This window comes from Liolophura sinensis, chromosome 7, assembly GCF_032854445.1.
Source record: "Liolophura sinensis isolate JHLJ2023 chromosome 7, CUHK_Ljap_v2, whole genome shotgun sequence".
NCBI classification, from domain to species: Eukaryota; Metazoa; Mollusca; class Polyplacophora; order Chitonida; family Chitonidae; genus Liolophura; species Liolophura sinensis.
This window is the reverse complement of record NC_088301.1, coordinates 7684566-7706246: the sequence shown is the minus strand read 5'-3', so window position 1 is coordinate 7706246 and position 21681 is coordinate 7684566. Positions and strand designations below refer to the sequence as shown.

Below are 21681 nucleotides of genomic sequence, written 5' to 3'. Positions count from 1 at the left end.
ACACATATTTCTGGTGTCTTCTCCACAAAAAGCAATGCAAGCCTGTTAATCTTTCGAGTATTCTGTTTTTGATCACATACCTTTGAGCGTGAGATTAAAACAGGCCCAGTCTGTCCCCAGACAGGGAATCTGCCTCCGCACTGCAATACTATAGCACTGGGTTGATACATCTCCATGACTTTTGTCATTACCTGATCAGATAAGAATGTCAATTACAAGATGAGAATGCCAATTATCTGATATAAATGTCCATGGTAAGATGAGAATGTCCATTGGATAAGATTATAACACGACAGACTACCCAGTCAACTTTAACCAGAACATACGTGTTTAAGGAGAAATACACATTTTCTGCAAGATGATGATATACATTACACATATAAAACTGCCTAAAAACAGAAATATCAGAATCTCAGACAAAACATACGCCAAATAAAAGTGGTGCTTAAATCTCTAGGACTCTGAAGATTTCCAGTTTGGGCATGTATTATTTGCCCAAAAAGTATATTACAAAAGTATATTATAAAGTCACATTTTTTTGCTCAGAACTAAAACAAATGTTTAGAAGTAATATTTACTGGCTTGAATATTGACTCGTAAGAATCATCATCTATGCCGTCTCTCAGGGGAAAGTTTACAGCGTAGTATTTTCCTTTCCCTGCCCCAATATCCTGGAAACAATGATGGAAAAAAACATACATGTATTAATATTCATTTATTATTTTATTGCTGTTCATTGCCTTGGTAAAGAATTTTTCACAAATATGACAGTGTTCAGTTTTATGGGTGGAGACAACCGGAGTACCCGAAGAAACCAAGCAGTTGTGCACACCATACTGACGCCTACTGTCACCAAAGCCACAGATGCCATGAGAGTGGGAGAATTTAAAATAGACTGTCCAAGGTTGAAGCATCTTCAACCACTATACCATGGTCTGTTCTATTAAACTTATTAATATATTGCCAATATGAGTCACAAAAGGTCATTCCAAGACAACACAAGAACAGTTACAACATTTATCCACATAATCTGGTTTTTGAGATACAATCACTCAACACCGAAAATTTCCACCTTGCACACCATTCTGCTTCACTATCTGGACATTAATGGTAGAAACCAAACCAAATGGTTGAAAAATTACCCTAGTTAGAGCCCTGAAGTGAAGCAGCTCAAACATAAATGCTGTCCCACATGAGCTGAGATCGAGCTAGTTTGTGTGGCTTACCCTGAGATCACCAGTACCAGGGAAGTACTCGCCGTATTTGTGGAATGACATGGTCATCACCCTGTCTGTTGTGTAGAACGCCTCCTCCACACCATCTCCGTGGTGAATGTCAATGTCTACATACAGCACCCTCTGGTGATATCTGAAGCACAATATCACAGTTCAGCAGGGTATAAAGGAGACAATTTACTAGTATATCAGCTAATTGATTGATAGATCAATGTTTTACTAAAATATATTTATTTATTTATTTATTTGATTGGTGTTTTACGCCCTGCTCAAGAATATTTCACTTCTACGACGACGGCCAGCGCCATGGTGGGAGGATAATGGGCAAGAGCCAGGGGGATACCCGAACAGCCTTACGTGCACCGTCAGTCACTTACTGCCAGCAAGAGCAGAGCTATTTACCAGAATTCTCGCAAACTGCTTGACCATATAAATGACTGCTACCATTTATAGTGGTGAATGAGTGACTGCTTGGGTTTAATACTTAACAATTTTTCAGGAATTGACGCCGAAGGAATCCTTAGAGTGCATGTAACGTGCCTTCTTCTTGCAGGGCAGATTTCCACCGCTCTTTTAATCTAGTGCTGCTTCACTGAGATGACTTACCAAAGGCAAGTAAGCTGCCCTGCCCAAGCCATTATACTGATACGGGTCAAAAACTCATTGCACTATCCCCTCATGCTGAACGCCAAGCAAGGAAGTTACAACTTCCTCTTTTAAAGTCTCAGGCGTGACTTGACCCAGGACTGACCCAGGATTTACCGCTCCCAAACACTACAATTTGAAAATTCTCCACTGGGATAATGAGTAAGAATCGTATCATGATAATCAAAGCTTCTCAGATAAATACTGTATAACTGAACAACAAGGAAAACTCAGTCAGGCCACATTCTCATCATCACTGAGCGGCTGAATCATTTTTTACTGTATTAGATTCTACAGACTACAGACTTACTTGAGTAGCTCCAGAATGGCCAGCACTATGTCGTTGACATAACAGAAACCTGAGGCCTCAGACTTCTTGGCATGATGGAGGCCTCCTGCCCAGTTAACTGCGATATCTGCTGCCTGCTTGTTCAGTTTGACAGCTCCAGCTATGGAGGAGGAGGAAGAAGACATGATTTCATACAGGTATTTATGATAAAGGTATATATATATTAAGACCATAAAACAACAAAAAAACATGACATGAGCAAGTAAACCCTGTGTCTAGAAGTAGGACCATAAAGTGTTAACCACTTTGTCAGATACAAACAGCTGAATTTAAAACAGTAAATAAATATTTCAACTTAATTAAGAAAAAAATTTAGCCAGCCATCAAGGCGCTTCATTTATGCATGCAGTGTGCAAATATTCCACTCAATCATAGGACAGTAGGAATATGCTGCCAAAAGTCTAGCAAAAGTTAACTTCTCATTTCCCGAGATTGTGGCATGTTTCAAGACCCTGATCTCAAATTGTTAACTTCTGTCACTGAATTAATGACACATGAATTCAAAATCAACAGCGTAAACAAGCCAGTGATTTGAGAGTCAGTAAAAGACCTGAGAGTCAGCATAAAGCTCTATTAAACAGCCTTCTAAATAGTCAAAAAAATCACCCACAAAAAACACTGAGGATTTGGCAACATCCTACAAAACTGAGGTTTGAGGGCAATAGAATTTACAGAGAAATTAAATCTGAAATCAGATAATTATCTGAAAAACCACATGCCTGCATATATTAACCCCTGGCATGGTGTAGATTACCAGGAACCACTATTACTCACCTACTGATCCTCCAGTAGAGAGCTGGCAGAATTCATACAGACCATCAAACACAGGACAGTCCTCTCCAACATTGACTGAAATACAATCAGTCATTACAAGTACTTGATGGTCACTGAACGGAATGAATGGACATACGAAATGTTAGGACTTGATGCTAATGAAGGAGTGAATCTGTTAAAATTCCACTGTTCCAAAAAAAGTTTATTGTCTCAAGAAGGATTAAAATAATAAATGACCACAAAATTCTGAATGCATAATCTTCAGTTAATGACTAAACTAAAACAACATACTGATAATTATTAGTTTTCTTCTACAAGGGTTACGAGAGGACATAAGTTCCTAATTAGCAAACTTAAATCCTCTCTTCATGTCATTACTTGTTCAACACTTACATCTCTGCATCTGTTTGTTGTACTCTGACATGTTGTCTGGTCGAATACTTCGCAAAAATTTTATGTAATCATCGCTGTGGAATTTTGTCATTTCTTCCTGTGTGGCTTTGTGTGGTCTCTGGGAAGTTTCAAAACACATACGTTCTGATACACCAACAACATAATTTGACCTGAACTGAACTAAATCTAGAGGTCAGGGCTCCAGAATTTCTACTTTATTCAAACTAACATTTCCGCCATGTTTTCAATTCAAACTTATGTCAAGTTTGTGCCTGCTAAAAAAAATTCTTCCAATGTGACTTTCTCTTGGGAATTAATCTTTTTTTCTTGACAAATTTGAAGGGTACTCTAGGTATTGGTATTCACTGTCAACAGTTTATCTTTCAAACAGCCATCATGTACCGTGGCTGACGTTCGAGCATGAAACATGGCAGAGGTCAGTCTCACCTCTCCGTTAAAAATTTTCAACAACTGGATTATTGTTAAACGAGGAATTGCCCGTGCAAGGCTTAAAATCTTTTAAACACTGATAGCTTGTGGATTCAACATAAAGCAAACATTAGGATGAACGAGTTGTTAAGTTTAGTGTAATTTTCCTGCTGAGCAACATACGACCAGTTGGTCTCAATGTACTACATTAGGAGAGAAGGGCTTGACTGAACAAAAACAAGGGCTTTTCTGGGGCTTTTAAACACATGTCCTGAAAATGGCACTGTTTGAATGAAAAATCTACACTGCAGGATAAAAAGCACAGAAACAAAGCCAAAACTGTGAAGTATATTTTCTTTACTTACGTATATTTCCATTTTTCTGTACAGTCCATAATTTAAGATTAGGTTGTGTGTCATCCTTATCCTGTGTGGCTTCATGGGATGCCCTTGGCCATAGTAATAATTACCTATGTCACCTGAAAATCAAAAGAAATATGACAACAGGACACCTAAACTTGGCTATAATTATCTACAGCATGCGACTATCAGTGTTATATTATCTCAAAACTTATCACTGAAAATTTTTGGTACCACTTGGTGAGCCCTTTAGTTATTTGTGTCCCATTTGTTTCCCTGCATTTGCACTGGCTATTATACTGAGTATTTGTATCAAAAGATATGATAAAAAAAGAGAAAATAAAGCAGGAAAAATCTGGGATATATTTTTCACAATACATAACAGTGAAGTTCTAGTTCATTGAAGGTTTACCCAGTGTAGGTAGAATTGGCTTTGTTTACATACGATAGTTTGGTGGAATTTAATATACATGTACTTGCTCTAAAATCATTTCTAACCACATAAAACGAACAAGATACATCACTGTTAACTGTAATATCTCTACCCAACAATCATAGTCAGAAATGGGAAGGTAAACCGCCGAAAAAACAAAAATTCTACTGCCCTACGGTCCGTTCTACCGCGAGAGTCTTAATCCTAGCAGGCATAACAAGCTTCCGTAGTTTCTTCCCGTAAGCTCGCAAATTAATTCGAATTCGTGAAAAACATTCGAAAGGGAACCGAAATGATCCACAATATGCTAATTGCTCACAGTCAAGTTTTTTTCGCACGTCTCATAGATGTTTTCCGTGCATAAACACGAAGCGCAGAGAACGCAGGGTGTAAAATACTACATGCGCGTAGGGAATCAGAATTTTGGGCTTCCATACTTCCATCAACACGCTGGATGAGCTTGGCGCTATGCTTGAATTTTATTCTTCCGATCTAAGGTTTGGAACACCGATGAAGTGGTTTATCACGGCTTGTTCAGTTTCGGTGAGAGACGTTCAACCCCTAAAAAGCCAATACTATATTAAATACCACAGATCTGAATTAAATTCACACAACTTTCGTCGTTACCGTAGAACTCCGTAAGTCGGCATTTTCTCTGTTGTTGAAAGTTTACGACGCACAACACAGTGACAAGGAACTGAAAGTCCTGAACTTGCTCTCATCACTGAAAATGTCTAAAACAACTGCAAATTCTATGCACATGTACATCACACTCTTACCATCATAGTAGTAACATATCCGTTTCTTGCTGTGAGGTTGTGTTGCCATTATTTCTAGTTTGTGCGCTTAGCTACTTTCGCCGCTTCTGTACGCACTGCTGGATTATGCTAATGACGTACGACTCTATAGATCAGCGCCACAGGCGGGAAAACCATGTCGTACTATTAGGGGAGGTAACCATGATAGACTTTAACTGGCTTTGTCTCGGGGCTTGTTAACGCGAAACCAGTTTCACCACTAATTTAGCATTAACTGAATGCTCTTCTCGCTTTTCTGAGTGCTTTGCAGTATCAAAAGCAATGTCAACTGAGTACATTAATTATTTCTGACCTAGAGGTCTCTTTATTATTCTTATAGTAACGAATCATTTCCATTTTCAAATTTTATTTAGCACTGCATGAAGATATCAGAATCAGAAGATTTCGTTCTACTTCAGGTTTAACGTCATATGTTCCTTTCTATAAGGGTATAAAAGAAAGTTTTAAACAGTGCCAACTTGTGCTGCTTTTAAATTTCAGGCAAGATCATGATCAAACAACAGAGATGTGGTTTAGTTTCAATAGAGGCACCATTCTCAGGCTGTCAGGGAAAATTCCCATTTAGCCTAATTTCATGAGTTCTTTGTGGCAACAAACAGTTAATATTAATAGCAATAATAACGATAATGATCTTGATAGCCACACAGGACCAGCTTATTTTCATAATGGGCCCAAGATTTAACTTTAGACCAAGTATTAAATTTTGTACTTTTCCCTAAAATAATTGTTTGACAATATATTAAATATAAACCAACTCTTCTGGTGTTAATTATACTTTACCATTGGATAACTGCAATGGTTGCTAAATTTCACTAAAATTATAAATATATAATATGACTTAATACCATGCAGCACTGGTTAATACCATTTTCAAAACTGAAAGCTTTCTTGCACCTCAGAAATTTCTAATATTTTATTAGTTTTAGATGTTATTAGAATAATCACACATCACTGAATGAAATGCAGGACACATTTGCAGTGAGATACTTAACTGCATTCAAAATGTGACCTTATTGACAGAAATGATTTAAGAAATGTTTGGCTCTTGTGTTGATAAGGAGCTAATTTCGCAAAAATTTGTCAATCAAATTTCTCATAACTTTAATCATAAATGACATCGATTAGGTTATGGTGACATAAAACCGAACAATACATAAGAAAAGTTACAACAACATGTTGGCTTTAAGAATTTTGTGAAAGTGGTCCTCCTGGTTTCTTGACCAGGGACCAAGGCACCTGTATGTCTACCTCTGTTTCATTTGATTGATTTACTTGATTGGTGTTTAATGCCATGCCGGAGAATATTTTGCTCATAAGACGCAATCAGATTTATGAGTAGAAGAAACTGCATGGAGTGCCTAGAGAAACATTACAATATGACAAATCAGCACTTGCGTCTGTTTTCACATTGCTTTGAGCAATTTTCCAGTCATACCATGGGACTGTATTCTTCAATGAAACTGTCTTAAAGTGCCAGTGCTGCATCGATGTCATTTCAATCTGAGGAAACCTCACCCATTCATCTTTCCAGTACCTCTTCAAGTTTCTCCCAAAATGCTGGACACCAGTAAAACAAGATGTCAACTTATCTTATAATAGTGGACTCACTCCAGTTAAATATTTTATATCATGGTAGGCAGACCAGGTGTGAGAAGCTGAACAGGGAGGACTATGAAAAGGTTGTCAATAACATACATTCTTATTTGTTTAATTGAATGCCGGACTCAATATTTTTTCACTGAGGTAGTCAGTGTGCCGAGGGTAAACCACCAACCTTTGGCAAGTGACTGACAAACTTTCCCCACACCCAACATACAGATATGCATGCCATATTGGTGGAAGGCAAGAGGTGTTAATGAAGACTATGGAAGGTTTTGTGTGGTATTGAGTTTGCTGTGCTATCTTTTGTGTCATACTTGCTGTAAGACACCCAAAGTGTTGTTCTGGGAAAAGAAGATAAGAAACCTTACATAAAACCTCCTGATGACAAGCTTTAAGGAAGAGTTGGATTGAAACTACATTGGTCAAGAGCTTGTGGTATGCGTACAAATTTTATTTTCGCCTGTTGCACAAAATTTCTGCCCCACAGGCAAGACCAATTTGCTCTCAATTTCACGTAATGTAGAGTTAAAGTTTGTTGAAAGTGTGTGCAACAGCAGTGCAAAGTTCAAAGTGTTGCAGAGTACTATTTAAAATTAATGTGAATCAAGGGGAATAACTAAAGCAGAATATGGGGAGATAACTCATACACCAGTACAAAAGCAGACAATCACAAATAATTTTTTTCACAGTTTAATTCTTACTCTGGATTGATTAACTTATCTGAACAACAATATTGGTAATAATAACAATATTATTTTAAAACAGGTGATATCACAGATATTGCATACTGTACAAGGGAATAACACAGAAGAGCTTGGAAACTTATACATCGGATGTAATAAATACTGTTTAATACCTGAAGAAAAATTCAAAAAATGTCAAAATAAGAATTGTATAGCTGGATGGTCTTTGCATGACCTACTCAGCTATTATTCTGTGTCATAACTATTAATTAACATAAAGAGATTTTGAAGATCTGGTGTCGAAATGGTGATCAGTCTGAAGTCTTAGTGCTGCCTACGTCCACCTGGTCAGTTGTCACTGATGATTGCAAAATACTCTTCACATCCTATCAACAAATGGAAATAGAAGCCTCAGAAACAAAACAAATCCCACAAAATGGTAAATCCCACAAAAAAAGACAACAAATTACTTATAAATATAGATGACAACCTCTATGTATATTATAGGTGAAGTTTCAATATCAGTTTTGGCATCTTCATTAAATCAAGCTTTGTTACACATTTTCATACACAAAGCTGTTGGAACCTTGTCATCCTTGTTATCACTTTTGGGGCATTAATTTCCCCCTTCTCTCCCTGACAGCTCAAGGGAATAATCAGTCAATTTTACTGAGGCATTTTATGAAAAATTGTTTCACTTTTTATTCATTTATTTGAATGGTGTTTTACACCGCACTCAAAAATATTTCATTAGTATAACGGCGGCCAGCATTATGGGAAGAAATGTTTCAATTCTCCTTCTTTGGTCTGTTTCCTTTAATTCTTTAAATATACAGGGTGGAGCAAAAGTCTGGGCCCAAAGGCAACTATGGTTTATGATAACAAACCAAGAACATTACAAGCACTGAAAGATAACATCACACAAGAAATTGAAACCATAAGAGGGAATAACTCTATGCTTTGAAGTGCGCAAAGATCATGTGTCTCCCCAGTAAGAAAGTGTTTGAAGGAAGGTGGAAGTCAGTTCGAACACTTATTGTAAACTGTAAATTATTATGTAGTAAATTACCTATGGGTCCAGATTTTTGCTTCACGTCTATATTGAAGTCATTTATGTGTTTTCATTTTGCTTTCCTACACATCCCTGGGCATCATATGACATCATATTGAATCCCAGTATATACACGTACCTTTACAACAAAGATGCTGAAATGGTAAAAACCACACGGAGTATGTGATCTAAGAATTTTTTCCTCTAGTGTAGAAAATACTAACCAATAGTTTATAGACTTGGCAGGCTGCGATGACATCTTGGATGAGAGGATGGGCTACGAGCACTCTGAAAGGTACTGGGCTTCCAGCGTCATCACCTAATTCCTGGTACACACTCAGTAATTTCTCCTGATCAAACAAACAAATACCATTGTTCAGAGCTTAACTTTACATGAAGTTTGGAAAATACACCCACTGTAAAGTCTCCAACCCAACATAAAATCAGATGATCTGTTTCTAACTCAAACTAAAACAGTCATCCCATTTTGATCAAAAAACACAAAAGAAATTTCATTACAAGACAACCTGATATACAGAAAGGTAAAACAATAACATCAATGGCCTAATCTTCATGGTTCCAACCACCCCACTTTGAAGAGTGGCAAACTTATTTCAGAAGGACTAAGGTAAATCACCTAAGATTTTGACACAAAAAAATGTATTTTTACAAGCAAATAATAGTTGTAAAATATACTTTTGCTGCTGAAACTTCCCGAAATTTTTCCAGTTGGATTTCATCCTACCTTCCAAACAAACTTCAAAGCGCCTTCCTAAGATCTAAAGAACTCTCAGAATCCAGCAAAATGTGTCCCCTAGTCATGTGTGACATCGTAGGTCATTTACCATTGTCTATATGTCAATGTTTTCTACATTAAAGAAAATCCATCAACAACTTATACTTAGGTGATATGACGATATGAAAAACAAGTATGTACAAACATTTTTATGTAAGTCCACAGAGTTACCTACCCTGGATGTGGAATCTTCAGGATCAGAATCTGTGCTGAATCTGTGTGAGTCAGTCTGAGAACTGCGACCATGATGTAGGACCTAAACATAGAATAATACATAATTTGTCTATAGAAGTACAGAGCTTTGATCATCCTATAATATACGCATTATCTGTTGAACAATGTACATTTGCAATACTGTAATTCTTGTAATTAGAAGGTGTTTATTCAAGCATATTTTTCTGAAGGCATTATTCTGTTGGCTGATAAAACTATACATTTTGTGAAACGGACCAATCCAACCAATGTAGTTTTGTCTCAAAAATCAAATTACAAATGTGCATAAATTGCCCTGAAAGTTGGTCTTTTATATATGAAAAGGTTGTGGAATTATACTTTTGCAGTGAGAAATGGCAAAAGTCCATGTCATCTTGAACTTAGGCCACTTGTTAAGTGAATGGCCTGTGTTAAACAAGATGGGATGGCAAGAATTTGGTTGATCAACCAACAGACACAAAAATGAAGGGAGTTGTTTTAAAAACCTATTTATGATGTTAAATTAATCACTGCTGTACTCTACTGACCCTGTAAAGAGCCTCCAGTGGCACTAATGCATTCTGTGCGGTTTCTGGGATGTCCTCTTGAACTGGGGCTGTCACTGCTGGGTCCTCTGTTCCCAGAGCAGCTTCTGACACCTGCTTGGTTATGGTTGGATCATCAGGAATCGCCTTGGTTTCCTCGTCCTCTAGCTTTTCAAGGTTCTGAAGGTCTGCCGGAATGCTGAACATAAATATTGTTAATGAAAGCAGGTGTAAATGTAAGGATGGATCAAATATAATACATACAATGCTACCTTTATCAGGAAAAATATCATCAAGAAATACAATAAAAGTAAACAATGTCCAATGGCTCAATGCCATACACTATGTACGGCATAATGTTAAGATCACAAATTTGGCTGGTTTGGAAACATTCAGAATGATTTGGACTAATTAAAATCTGTGAAGTTAACATATGACTTTTAAAAGTCTTGCCTACACACTGGATACTGAATAACAATTCCATGTAGTAGTAAACTATCGTTTGACATCTTGAAAGGGAGATAAATCAGCCAGCGGAAGCGAGTAAGGTATTTTTCCTGTACAAAGACTGAAGGGGAGATAACCTACCTATCCAGCACAGAAGCAGTAGATGCAGGCAAGGACAGGGAGTGGGGCATGTGGGATCCTGAGGCCACACTGAGAGCACGGAAAAAACCCTCACGCTGATCTGAAGCAGCACTAAAATACAAAAGCTGTGGAAAGAAAACAACAATAGAGCATTAAAAGGTGAACTGCAAAAACGTTTGGTCTGAAACTGAATCTTTCTTGTTTTGTTTATTATTATTGACAGACACCACTAAATGATGTCATAACATTCTAAAAACAGTACATTAAGCAGCTGCACAGATTTATTTTAAAATACCAACAGAATTAATTTCAGAAAGAAAACTTATTACCCATAATCTTATACAATAACAGCGGAAGGCTGCTGACAATAATTTTTGCAAAAATTTAAAGCATTGCAGTTAAACTTTAACCTTTAAATGTATGCTGATAAAGCATTAACTTTTGGTACATTAAGAATTCAACAGTAGCAGGGAATTTTGACAAGGAATCACAGCAACATGGTATTGGTGTCCAGCCAAATTATATATTTTTCTGTGAAAGATGAAAACAAATGGCCTTTGATAGAACAATTTGTCATTCTCTGAGATATAGGCGTTGCCCTCAAATCACAAAACAAAAATCTTTGAAGCATTTAATGATTCAGAAATACAATACATGTTTCAAATGCAAAGGGATAAGTTGTGTCTCATACCATAAATACGTAGTCCAGTCCTGGTGGGTGTCGAAAGTGGTCAGCAAACAGATCAAACAGGCTTTTCTTCAGCTGTAGCAGTCTGTTAAATGCTGGATGGTCCTGCTCTCCACATTCCTTATCACTTGAGGGACAGGTGGAAAACCACAGCTCCATCTGTAAAGGAGAAATAATCAAAATTGTAAACCAATTTATACATTAAAATAAAATACACACTAAACTAAATGTATGGAGATACCCATAAATTATCCCACATTAACTTTCAAAAGTAAACTATTTTGTGCCATGTGGCATAACTGAGATATTACAGTTCAGAGAATGCAAAAATGCCCAAATTGAGAAAATTAACAGCGCCTCCATGTTATCAATTTTAAACGTTCATATTTGAATCATTTTTTATAACTCGTGAATGCACTCATTTCCAATGTGACTTCATGTTCTGCCTTTTTGCCACAGAGAATAAAGAGTGTGGGATATGAATGACACCATGTGATGTTCTCAGTTTCTCCACAGTGGCACATCTTTCGGCAACATAAGAACTCCAGATTAAAGGTGTGTTCCATTTGTTGATCTGACCACCACTGGTGGCCACCGAAGGCTACAGTGTGACATCCCAATGTTTTGGAAGTTGCATCAAGTTCCGTGAGTCACAACACTGCAAGACGTGCCACTGACCCCACCAAAGTCAGTCTCAGTGGAGGCAATGGCGCCACTGGTCTCCTCCTGTGGCCAGTGGAACCACACACCAGTGGACATGGCCTCCTCCAGTGGCCAGTGGAACAACACACCAGTGGTCATGGCCTCCTCCAGTGGCCAGAGGAACAACACACCAGTGGCCAGTGGAACAACACACCAGTGGTCATGGCCTCCTCCAGTGGCCACCGGAGAGCAAATGGAATGGACCCTAAGAGCTGAAGTTACTAAGCACACCTTTTAATGTTGTATGGACTGACCACTTTTACTTCCAATAGGCACACACCATGTAATACGCATAGTTGCACTGGATTTTTTGAGATTATTGGTCCTAAAAGCAAGCTTACTTTAGAAATTTAAATCTTCATATGTTTAGGGTGCATGAACTTTCTTCAGATCACATCTGTTAAGGTCAGCTGACATGACTTTAAACTTTCTGGTTGATTCCTTTTACGCAAAATAATTAAATAAACCAACAAATGCTCTTAAAATACTACCCTTACAATAGATATGGTGCAAGGAGGCGCCATCTTGGTATTAAACACCAAGGACAGCAATCCTGAATACCTCCTTAACCCCAAGGGCTCACAAACAAGCAAACTAACCTGATCATACTGCTCCCTGGACACGTAACCTGTTGCCTTCTGCTCCATCTCCTGGAAGTTGGTCAGGGTGTTCAACAGCTGGCTCTGTGAGGGCTGGGGGATGGGGTGGAGCAGGGCCAGTAAGAACCGTCTCCAGTCCACGTACTCAGACTCCCCAGCCAGAGCTGTTGACATGTCCTGAATCTGGAACATATGTATTTGTATGATGTATTTATTTGATTGGCCCGGAAAGGCAAAATGACACCATAAGTTTGCAGGTTATCAGACAGACTTGATGGTGTTCACGTGTCAGTCATGTATTTTAGAAGGAAATTCATGTTGGGAAGTGGAGGTTTCACATTACATGAAATGCATCCCATTTGTTTAACCCCACAATCAAGTAGTTTTCACTTATAAAATGGGTGGAGAAAACAAGAGTGTTGAGGTTAAGCCGCTGACCTTTGGCAAGTCACCGATGAGCTTTTCAATGTGAGGTGCACAGATATTCAAGCCATATTGATGGGAGACGAGGGTTCTTCAACAAACATTAAAACCATTGACTTTCTCCTGGATTAAACATGTTCTCGTACATGGCTGAAATACTGTCAAAGTGGCGTTAAGCCATAATCACACAGCCCAAACGTAACTGTCAGTTCAAGCTGTTGTCATGACATAATCAGGTCCCACCTAAAAGTGTAGCCAATAGTGTAGCCAATACTCCATTTCCAGCTGAAAATTGCCCTTCCTTCTCAACATGTAGTCAAGACTCAGCTCAACCTGACGAATGACGATGTTTAACATTGTATTTAACCCATCATCATGATCGTTCATCATGACGAGTTAGTTCACATCTAACCTGCAGACTAACCTGAGCTGGTGAGATGTTCATCCAGGCATCAGGTAAAGTCTCCATGCCCTGAGCCACAGCCACCAGGTTCTCAAACACCTCCACAAACGACTTGCTGGACATCACTCCTGACGGCGCACTCAGCATAAACTACACAAACAAAAACAGATACATGTATCAGGCATGTTCTTACTTTACCTCATTTATCACATGATACACTGACCATTTTAAATATTCCAAGTATTCAGTTGTAACATTCTGTTTTAAAAATAAAGTTACTGATTTTGATTTATACAAAAACCAATTAACTTGCTATAAAAAATTTACATTTAAAAATTTGGGTACAAACTTTATAAGCAGATTATCAGCCAGGATAGTTCATGAAGAAAAAAAAAAGATGTACTATCAAACCCTGAAGGCATTTCACTGCAGCATAACAAATGAACAATTAAACAGTAAGAAATACATTGGCTATTATTTATTGATGAACAGACATGAAGTTTACCTGTTTATAGAGGTTAAGAAGTTGAGTGACTGTGAAGTTGTCACCTGACTGTAACTCCACAGGTGGAGGGGGAGGCACCGGGGAGGGGGAGCGCAACACCTTAATCTCCTTGAGGAACATAAAGCACAAGCATCAACAGTTAGACACTTGTCAGATAGTCTAACAGGGTAGGATATTTTGGTACATATTTTTTTCATATTAATATGCATACAGTTCCCAGGTCTGCTGATTTAGGTCAAAATTTCCACCCTACAAGCATGGCATGTAATGTGTTTTCTTCTGGTTCTATGAACTTTATTAAGTATGCAGATATTGTCAAAACCACAATCTCATTTAGCTACAGTGTATATATGCAACAGATGATTCAAACCAGTACATCACCAACATCGTAAAATATGAAATAAAAATGAAATGGAATTGACTTGTACTCAATATGAATGACATTGGTAATAATATTTCCTATGATATACTGTTGAAGATGACCTAGCTTGCTTACACAATAGTGTGAAAGCATTAACATAAACAACATTAAAAGTGTGCCTTGTGTAGTCATACAAAGTGTGTCATAACTATCCACATTAGCTAAGCTTTCATGTACACAATCTGTGCTGTACAAAAAACTATGACAACGACAATATCTTTTGAGATACATAATTATAACAACATGAGAATCACAATCCCTATGAAGGTATATATTCATGTCGTAAATGAAACTACCAGTAATTTAGTGTTTTTAACATCGTTATATAGATATGAAGTGCATATAAATTTCAATTCACTTTCTGTGTCTCACCATTCAGTGCTCATAACTCTGCCTGTGTACATATGGCAATTGTGAACAATATTTCAGGCATAACATATACTTTGCTTTCATAACTTACAGATTCGTCTTCCCTGAAAACCTAAGGTAAAATAATTCAAAATCCACTTGACCGAGCCATTGTAACTAGATCTAACCACGCCTCTTCAGGGTCTACTATAAAGTATTCACATAAATTGTGTTGCATTATGACATTCTAACCTATAAAGTAAAAGAACATACAAAATGATGTTACACATACTAAAAAATGAATTACAAAGTTTTGTGAAAGGACGCCCTGAACTCCCATGGTTGAGTGAAACCTGTAATGCTCCATAACTGATCAGATAATGTTTTGTCTGTTAAGTCAACTTAAAGTGTACTGAGGTAAAATCTCCATACTTGCTGTTTCTCATAACTGTGTTTCCCCAATTTTTGCTTGGCACCTAATGTTAGTTTATTGTCAGCATTCATTCACTTATTTCATTGTGTTTGAACGTCATGCTTGAGAATTTTACACTTATCTGAAGCTAGTCACTTTTATGGGTGGAGGAAACTGGAGTGTCCAGAGTAATTAAACCACATACCTTTGGCAAGTTAATAACTAACTTTCCCCTGTGTAATGTACAGATATATACACATCAGCAGATTGGTTCAATCTGCCAGCAACTTGTGGATGGTCATGGGTTTCCCAAATGTTGACTGCCCAGTTTCCTCTCACCATAATCCTTTCCACCATCATATAAGTGAAATATCCTTCAGTATATTCTTAGGTATTGCGTCCCAAACTTTGATTATACAATGCTCTATTCAGTCCTACTTTGATGATGTGGTATAAGTACACAAGTATTGGTATACCTCATTGACAAGGAAATCCTCCTGCTGTAGAATGATCTCTTGTTTTATCTTCTCCTTGGTCTCTATGGCATGACGAATCACTTCTGACATGTGGTCAATGCTGCAAACAAAAAAAACAAAAAAAAATCAGCAATCAACTATATAATACAACACCTGAATCTATAGTTACAGAGTGTACATGTACATTGCTTCATTTCTATGAAGATTTATTGACTGCTGTTTTAACACCGTTCTCAAGAATATTTCATTTATATAAATTACAACCCTTTACCAAGTACCCCCTAACCTTGATCCTTATATAATGCAAACACAATGCTATAACAGCTAACCGGAATGAAGATAAGTCTCTTGAACTGAAAAATCAAGCTTAAAATGATTTGTTCTTCCACCTCCAAGGATGCATGTCTGACATTAGCTGCCTTGCCTGTTGTAACAAGAGTAAAGTCTAGCTAACAGTTCCAAAGGTAAATAATAAGTTTGTCTAACTAAGTAAATACAGAACATACAGTAAACATAATACAATATATTACATGAGGGAGTAAACATTAATAAAGTCTCATGTCATTACATAAAACCAATACCACACACAGTTTTTGTGTTACATTATTACAACAACAGATTGATGTCTAAGTTCAATAACGACACAACGTTACTGCATGGTAGGGCTAATGGCCTATCTTTTAACATCCCACTATACTTGCAATATTTAACAAATGCACCCAAAACCATACCTCGGAAGATTAATCTAATCCTGTTCAATTAGTTTTCTACAGTCTATATACCACCCCCTATTCAAATTGGTAAACTGAGCTCGGCTTACCATGCCAAAAAGCAACAACATCCTTAGTACAAATGGACATCATGTCGCCATTGTAACGTTGTGTCACAAAACCTACATATTAAACTTACCTTTCCATCTCCTTGAGGAATCGTGCACCCAACCAGTCATTCATATCTTTGTATGCATTGTCAGCACCAGCCTTCAGCTCCTGTATTATACCTGATCCATGAGCTCTGATCAGCTCCAAACGGGTCTTTGTGGCCGCTTCTACAAGTGTCAAATATAAACCAGTCAGTTTGCAAATGCTCTTCAATTGTAAGATACACCAGTATTAAAGACTACAAAGATTCATCTCTAACATGTCTACTACTGAAAGATGTAAACCAGTCAGTTTGTTATTCTCGGCTGATAACAGTAAAATACAAACCAGCAAGATTTCAACTGTTCATACATTGCTACATTTGTAAGGTATAAACCAGTAAGATTTCAAATGTTCATCTCTGCAATTATGAAATATTAACCAGTCGCTAATGTCACCAGTTAGCAATAAGGGGAACATTCTTGAGTACGGCGTAAAACACCAATCAAATAGATAAATCAATCAAATAGATAAATCAACAGTTAACAGTCGCATGTTTCCTGACATACACATGTACACTGAGAGAACCAATTCTGCATACACCACTCTAATTATACTTTATGAACTATGAAGTTAATTAACCCATAACCATGCAGCTAAAAATGGAATATAATGACTACAAACTCTCTCGTCCAAAGTTATTTTTTGACTCCAAGAATTTAGGTTTTCAAGTACAACATTAAACACCAACATAAATAAAGGAATAAATAAGCTTTTTACCTTCCTCTTGAATAGCAAAGTAATACTCCTCCCTCATTTTGGAACGCATCACACGCTTAGCTTTCTCATCTTCTGTTTCCTCTGCAGCTTCTGAGCAACAAGAAGATAAATTGTCATTCACACATATGTTACAAAACTAAATTAAGTTTGCTAAGACGACAGTATGACATTGTGTAACCTGTTACAAAGAGCGATTTCCCCTGACAACACTCTTCGTCGAAATCATATCGACAGCCACATTGGACACTAGGGGCAGCTAAGAAGAAAACAATTAAAAAAAATTGTGTCCTTTTCATTTACTCTAATTCTTGACTACCATCATAATTTTGCACTACACTAAATGTTAGACCAGTAGTATCTAACATGTTAGGTATCTTTAATTGGTGGCTCAGACAGTCTGACTCTCTACGACTCTCTTGGCTCTTGACCAATAAAAATGCATGTTCAAATACAGCTTTATGCCAGGCGGTTTGTCTATCAGGCACCTAGCGAACCTGCTGGTAATTGGTTCACTCCTGGGAGGTGAAAAATTCTTGAGCAGAGTGTTAAATGCCAATCAATCAATCAAAAAGTCACGAGATGTTTTCCTTACCTGGTACTGGTGTGGTAGGAACATCCACCTCTTTCTTGCCTTTTTTCGGTGATGGACTGCGACTCTTCCCTCCTTTCTTCCCTCCCTTGGCTTTCTTCCCATCTGTAGCCTTGGATTTCTCTGCCTCTCTAGCTTTCTCTAACTCTTTCTGCTTCTCTGCCTCTGCCTCAGCTTCCCTCGCAGCATTTTCCTTGGCCATCTAATCAATGTACACAATACCATTAATACAGGAGTTTTGAGTGTGACCGTACAACATCATATCCCTATGTGTCACTATACGGCATTATGGGGGGAAATCTGAATGTATTTCAATGTATAGGCCGGTATATACAATAAATATCCTATTTACAAAGTTTTGTGAAAGATGTATCCTAAAAAGCTGACTTTTGTTTCCTAAAATATTTATTTCACCTGACGTGACTCCAGCCTGTATTTTCACTCGTCTTCATTTATCAGTGTTGAAAACGGTATCTACAAGAACTCAATCTTGACCTGTCACTTGTCGTCGTGAAGCAATATACCAATTTTCAATTCAAGAGGACAAAGCATTTTTAGCTTGTGTAAACCTAGAGCCCTCCTGGGCTGTGGCAGAGTACTTAAATCAGACATAATTAGACTCACCATTTCAGTGACAGCAATGACGGCACTGTGGTAGCTATCGCTGATCAGTTTTTCGTCCAAATCAATAGGGGGTGAAGGGCTGTCTGACATCTCAGCGTCTCCCTTCTTGACAGGCTTCTTATCCATCTTCCCTTTAGCCATAGCTCCAGGGTCTGGGGAAAGAGCGCGGCGTGGGATAAGAGGAATCCTGAAGTATAAAAAGAAAAAAAGGAAAAAAAAAAAGAAACAAACATTACAAATGATTTGTTTACAGTGGGCAAAAGATTACTTTGAACATTACTTTGTACTGTGGTCTAAACAGTCTTAATACTAACATGTTTATATATTGGGATGTATGCTATGAAACATAAAACTGACTTCAGATGCAATAAAATGACAAACAACAAGTGTACTGACTGAAATGTGTTCATTATGGAAGAAAAATGAATGATTCATCGCCAACATTGTCGAATATTGTCCAGGCCAGATTATATCTTTACCACTCACAAATGCCATGTTTGTGTTAATAAATTATTATGTTTTGTGTTTTCAAATGAACTGCCTCATTGGAGCACCGTGCCATAGTTACCAGACACAAAACCATGCCAATACCTATTCACGGTATGCAGGCATCCTTCTTATGCTGAACTCCCAATTTTCAAAGGTATTTTAGAGTATAACACTCTTCAGACAAAGGTACTTGCTTATTTTACGTAAGACTAAGAGCAGGGGCAGAATTCATGAAGCATACTTAGTGATAAGTAGCTCTTAGCTAAGTCCACTTTATATCCTTATAACATACATCATCATGGTATTTAAGGGCAAAATTAGCTAAGTCAGCTTCATGAAAGTGGCCTCAAGTAAAGAGATCTAAAAGATTAGTAATAGTAATTACATCTATCTATAGTGGTTTAAAAAAACATAGATGTACATTTCGCTGATGGTCTCTAATCTCTATGGTGTTGTTATGTATCTGTTGATTCAAAGGTTACTAGACAGCAGGCCATAGAGGAGGAGCCTTGTAATAAACAAGGGAGCATGAATTACCATGTTAAATGAGGGTAAATGAAAAAGTCAAGTATGACCCACATGGGGGTGAGGCCTACTGAAATATTCCCAACAGTTAAGAAATACACCAAACAATATCGCATAAAACAAACTAGATAAAAAGAAAAGATACATGTATATAGAAAAGATCATAAACAATTCCACTTAGAGTTTAAAAAGTAGAACTTTTGACTATGCTATGAATAATCTATCCCTGTATAGACAGTATTGAAAAAAAAAAAAAAAAGGGTCAGGTTATAGAAATTCAAAGTACATGTACAAAACATTTAGATAATTAAACAACGGGACATAATATTCTTACCTTGGTCTCTTACTGTCTGCGCCTGTATCTGCTACCCCTCCTTCTTTCTCTTCCTTCTTCTCTTTACTCCTGTCACGCCTCTTGCCTGAGGGGGTGCGAGATTTGCCACCACCCTTGGGAGAACGGGAGCGGTCCTTGTTAGGTGACTTAGCCCTTGGGGACTTGGACTGGGGTGACTTATCCTTGTCTTTGGGAGTAGACGGTGGCTCTGCATCAGTGTTAGGGATTGGAGAAGGCATTCCATCACTGGTAGCTGGAGTTTTGTCTGGTGAGTTAGGCCTCTCCACAGGCAGCTACAAAATCATGACATACCATAAAATGACACAAAGAAATCATTTTTAGCATCGTTTCCATAACAGTTATATGCATAAATTCTACTGGAAAAGGTGGATTAAAGCTCCAAAAGGTTTACAGTAAATAGAGCTATGAAACACACATAGGTAATGCTACCTTTAAGAACAGCCTGGTGTTTAATGGCCGGTGCTCATCTCATATATACTTTATTTTAGTGTTCGCCTTTAAGCCCTGAGATTATTTGTACCTTACTTCAGATACCAGGCCAATATTTGAGCTGAACCACATGTAATAGTTTGAGTTCATGCAAATATAAGCATCAACCTCAAAAGAAGTTTCTACATTACTGACTCCAGAAGCTGGGTCTACAGATATTTGTCCCCCAAATGCTTACTGACCTCTATAAGGGGCAGTCTGGCAAACTTTGGGTTAGTTTCATCAGGCACATGCCCTTCCATGCCACGGTAATAATCCCTCATCAGCCGCACCGTGTCCTGGAATCTGTCCACTTCACACTGCCACAACACAAAATACACAAGTTTACTACTGGAACTGGATATGGCAAAAGTATTTACCAAAGCAATAAATGTGCTACATTTTAAATCCTATAGCACTGTAGTGGAACTAGAGTCACATGGACTGTATATAACATGTACATACATAAACAGCATTCAAACACCTTTGTCACATATGGAGCTCATGACGACAAGGGAGACAGAGAGACTGTGCTATTGCCACCCATCAGCATACAGACAGACAGACCTGTGCTATTAACCGATGTTAAAGACTTGCTGCAGGAAGCTGTAAAATATGATCCCTGTGAACAAAATGTTTTTTTTTCTTTTTTTTAAATCAGTAGAGACAAGCGACGGTAAGACTTTGTCTAACCACCCATCAGTCTACAGACAGACAGACAGTCAGACATAAGAATCATATACCTGTATGAGTGTGATGTAATGGTTGCTCAGTACCGTCTGCCTTTGTCTAACTACCCATCAGCATAGAGACAGACAGACAGACATAAGAATGATATATCTGCATGAGTGGTGATGTAATGGTTGCTCTGTAACGTCTGCCTTTGTCTAACTACCCATCAGCATACAGACAGACAGACAGACAGACAGACAGTCAGACATAAGAATCATACACCTGCAAAAGAGTCATGTAGTGGTTGCTCAGTACCGTCTGCCTTTGTCTAACCACCCATCAGTATACAGACAGACAGACAGTCAGACATAAGAATCATATACCTGCATGAGTGTGATGTAATGGTTGCTCAGTACCGTCTGCCTTTGTCTAACCACCCATCAGTATACA

General features: G+C 37.8%; 2 protein-coding genes across 2 annotated transcripts in view; both read right to left on the bottom strand.

The window, feature by feature from the left end:
* LOC135471911 (probable histone deacetylase 1-B) overlaps positions 1-5504 on the bottom strand; it is a 13953-nt gene extending 8449 nt beyond the window's left edge. The window contains exons 1-7 of the mRNA XM_064751346.1: positions 5397-5504; positions 4191-4303; positions 3397-3514; positions 3004-3078; positions 2191-2329; positions 1227-1368; positions 579-671 (exon numbers count right to left, since the gene is read on the bottom strand). Coding sequence (XP_064607416.1) covers positions 579-671; positions 1227-1368; positions 2191-2329; positions 3004-3078; positions 3397-3514; positions 4191-4303; positions 5397-5445 — 729 coding nt within the window. The 5' untranslated portion in view covers positions 5446-5504. The remainder of the gene's footprint in view (positions 1-578; positions 672-1226; positions 1369-2190; positions 2330-3003; positions 3079-3396; positions 3515-4190; positions 4304-5396) is intronic.
* Positions 5505-7718: 2214 nt separating this feature from the next.
* LOC135470386 (sperm flagellar protein 2-like) overlaps positions 7719-21681 on the bottom strand; it is a 38986-nt gene continuing 25023 nt past the window's right edge. Inside the window, 16 exon segments of the mRNA XM_064749296.1 lie at positions 7719-8106; positions 8996-9121; positions 9743-9823; positions 10308-10503; positions 10893-11017; positions 11584-11739; positions 12882-13064; positions 13729-13857; positions 14213-14320; positions 15870-15969; positions 16779-16917; positions 17510-17599; positions 18102-18300; positions 18723-18909; positions 20071-20363; positions 20763-20879. Coding sequence (XP_064605366.1) covers positions 8032-8106; positions 8996-9121; positions 9743-9823; positions 10308-10503; positions 10893-11017; positions 11584-11739; positions 12882-13064; positions 13729-13857; positions 14213-14320; positions 15870-15969; positions 16779-16917; positions 17510-17599; positions 18102-18300; positions 18723-18909; positions 20071-20363; positions 20763-20879 — 2304 coding nt within the window. The 3' untranslated portion in view covers positions 7719-8031.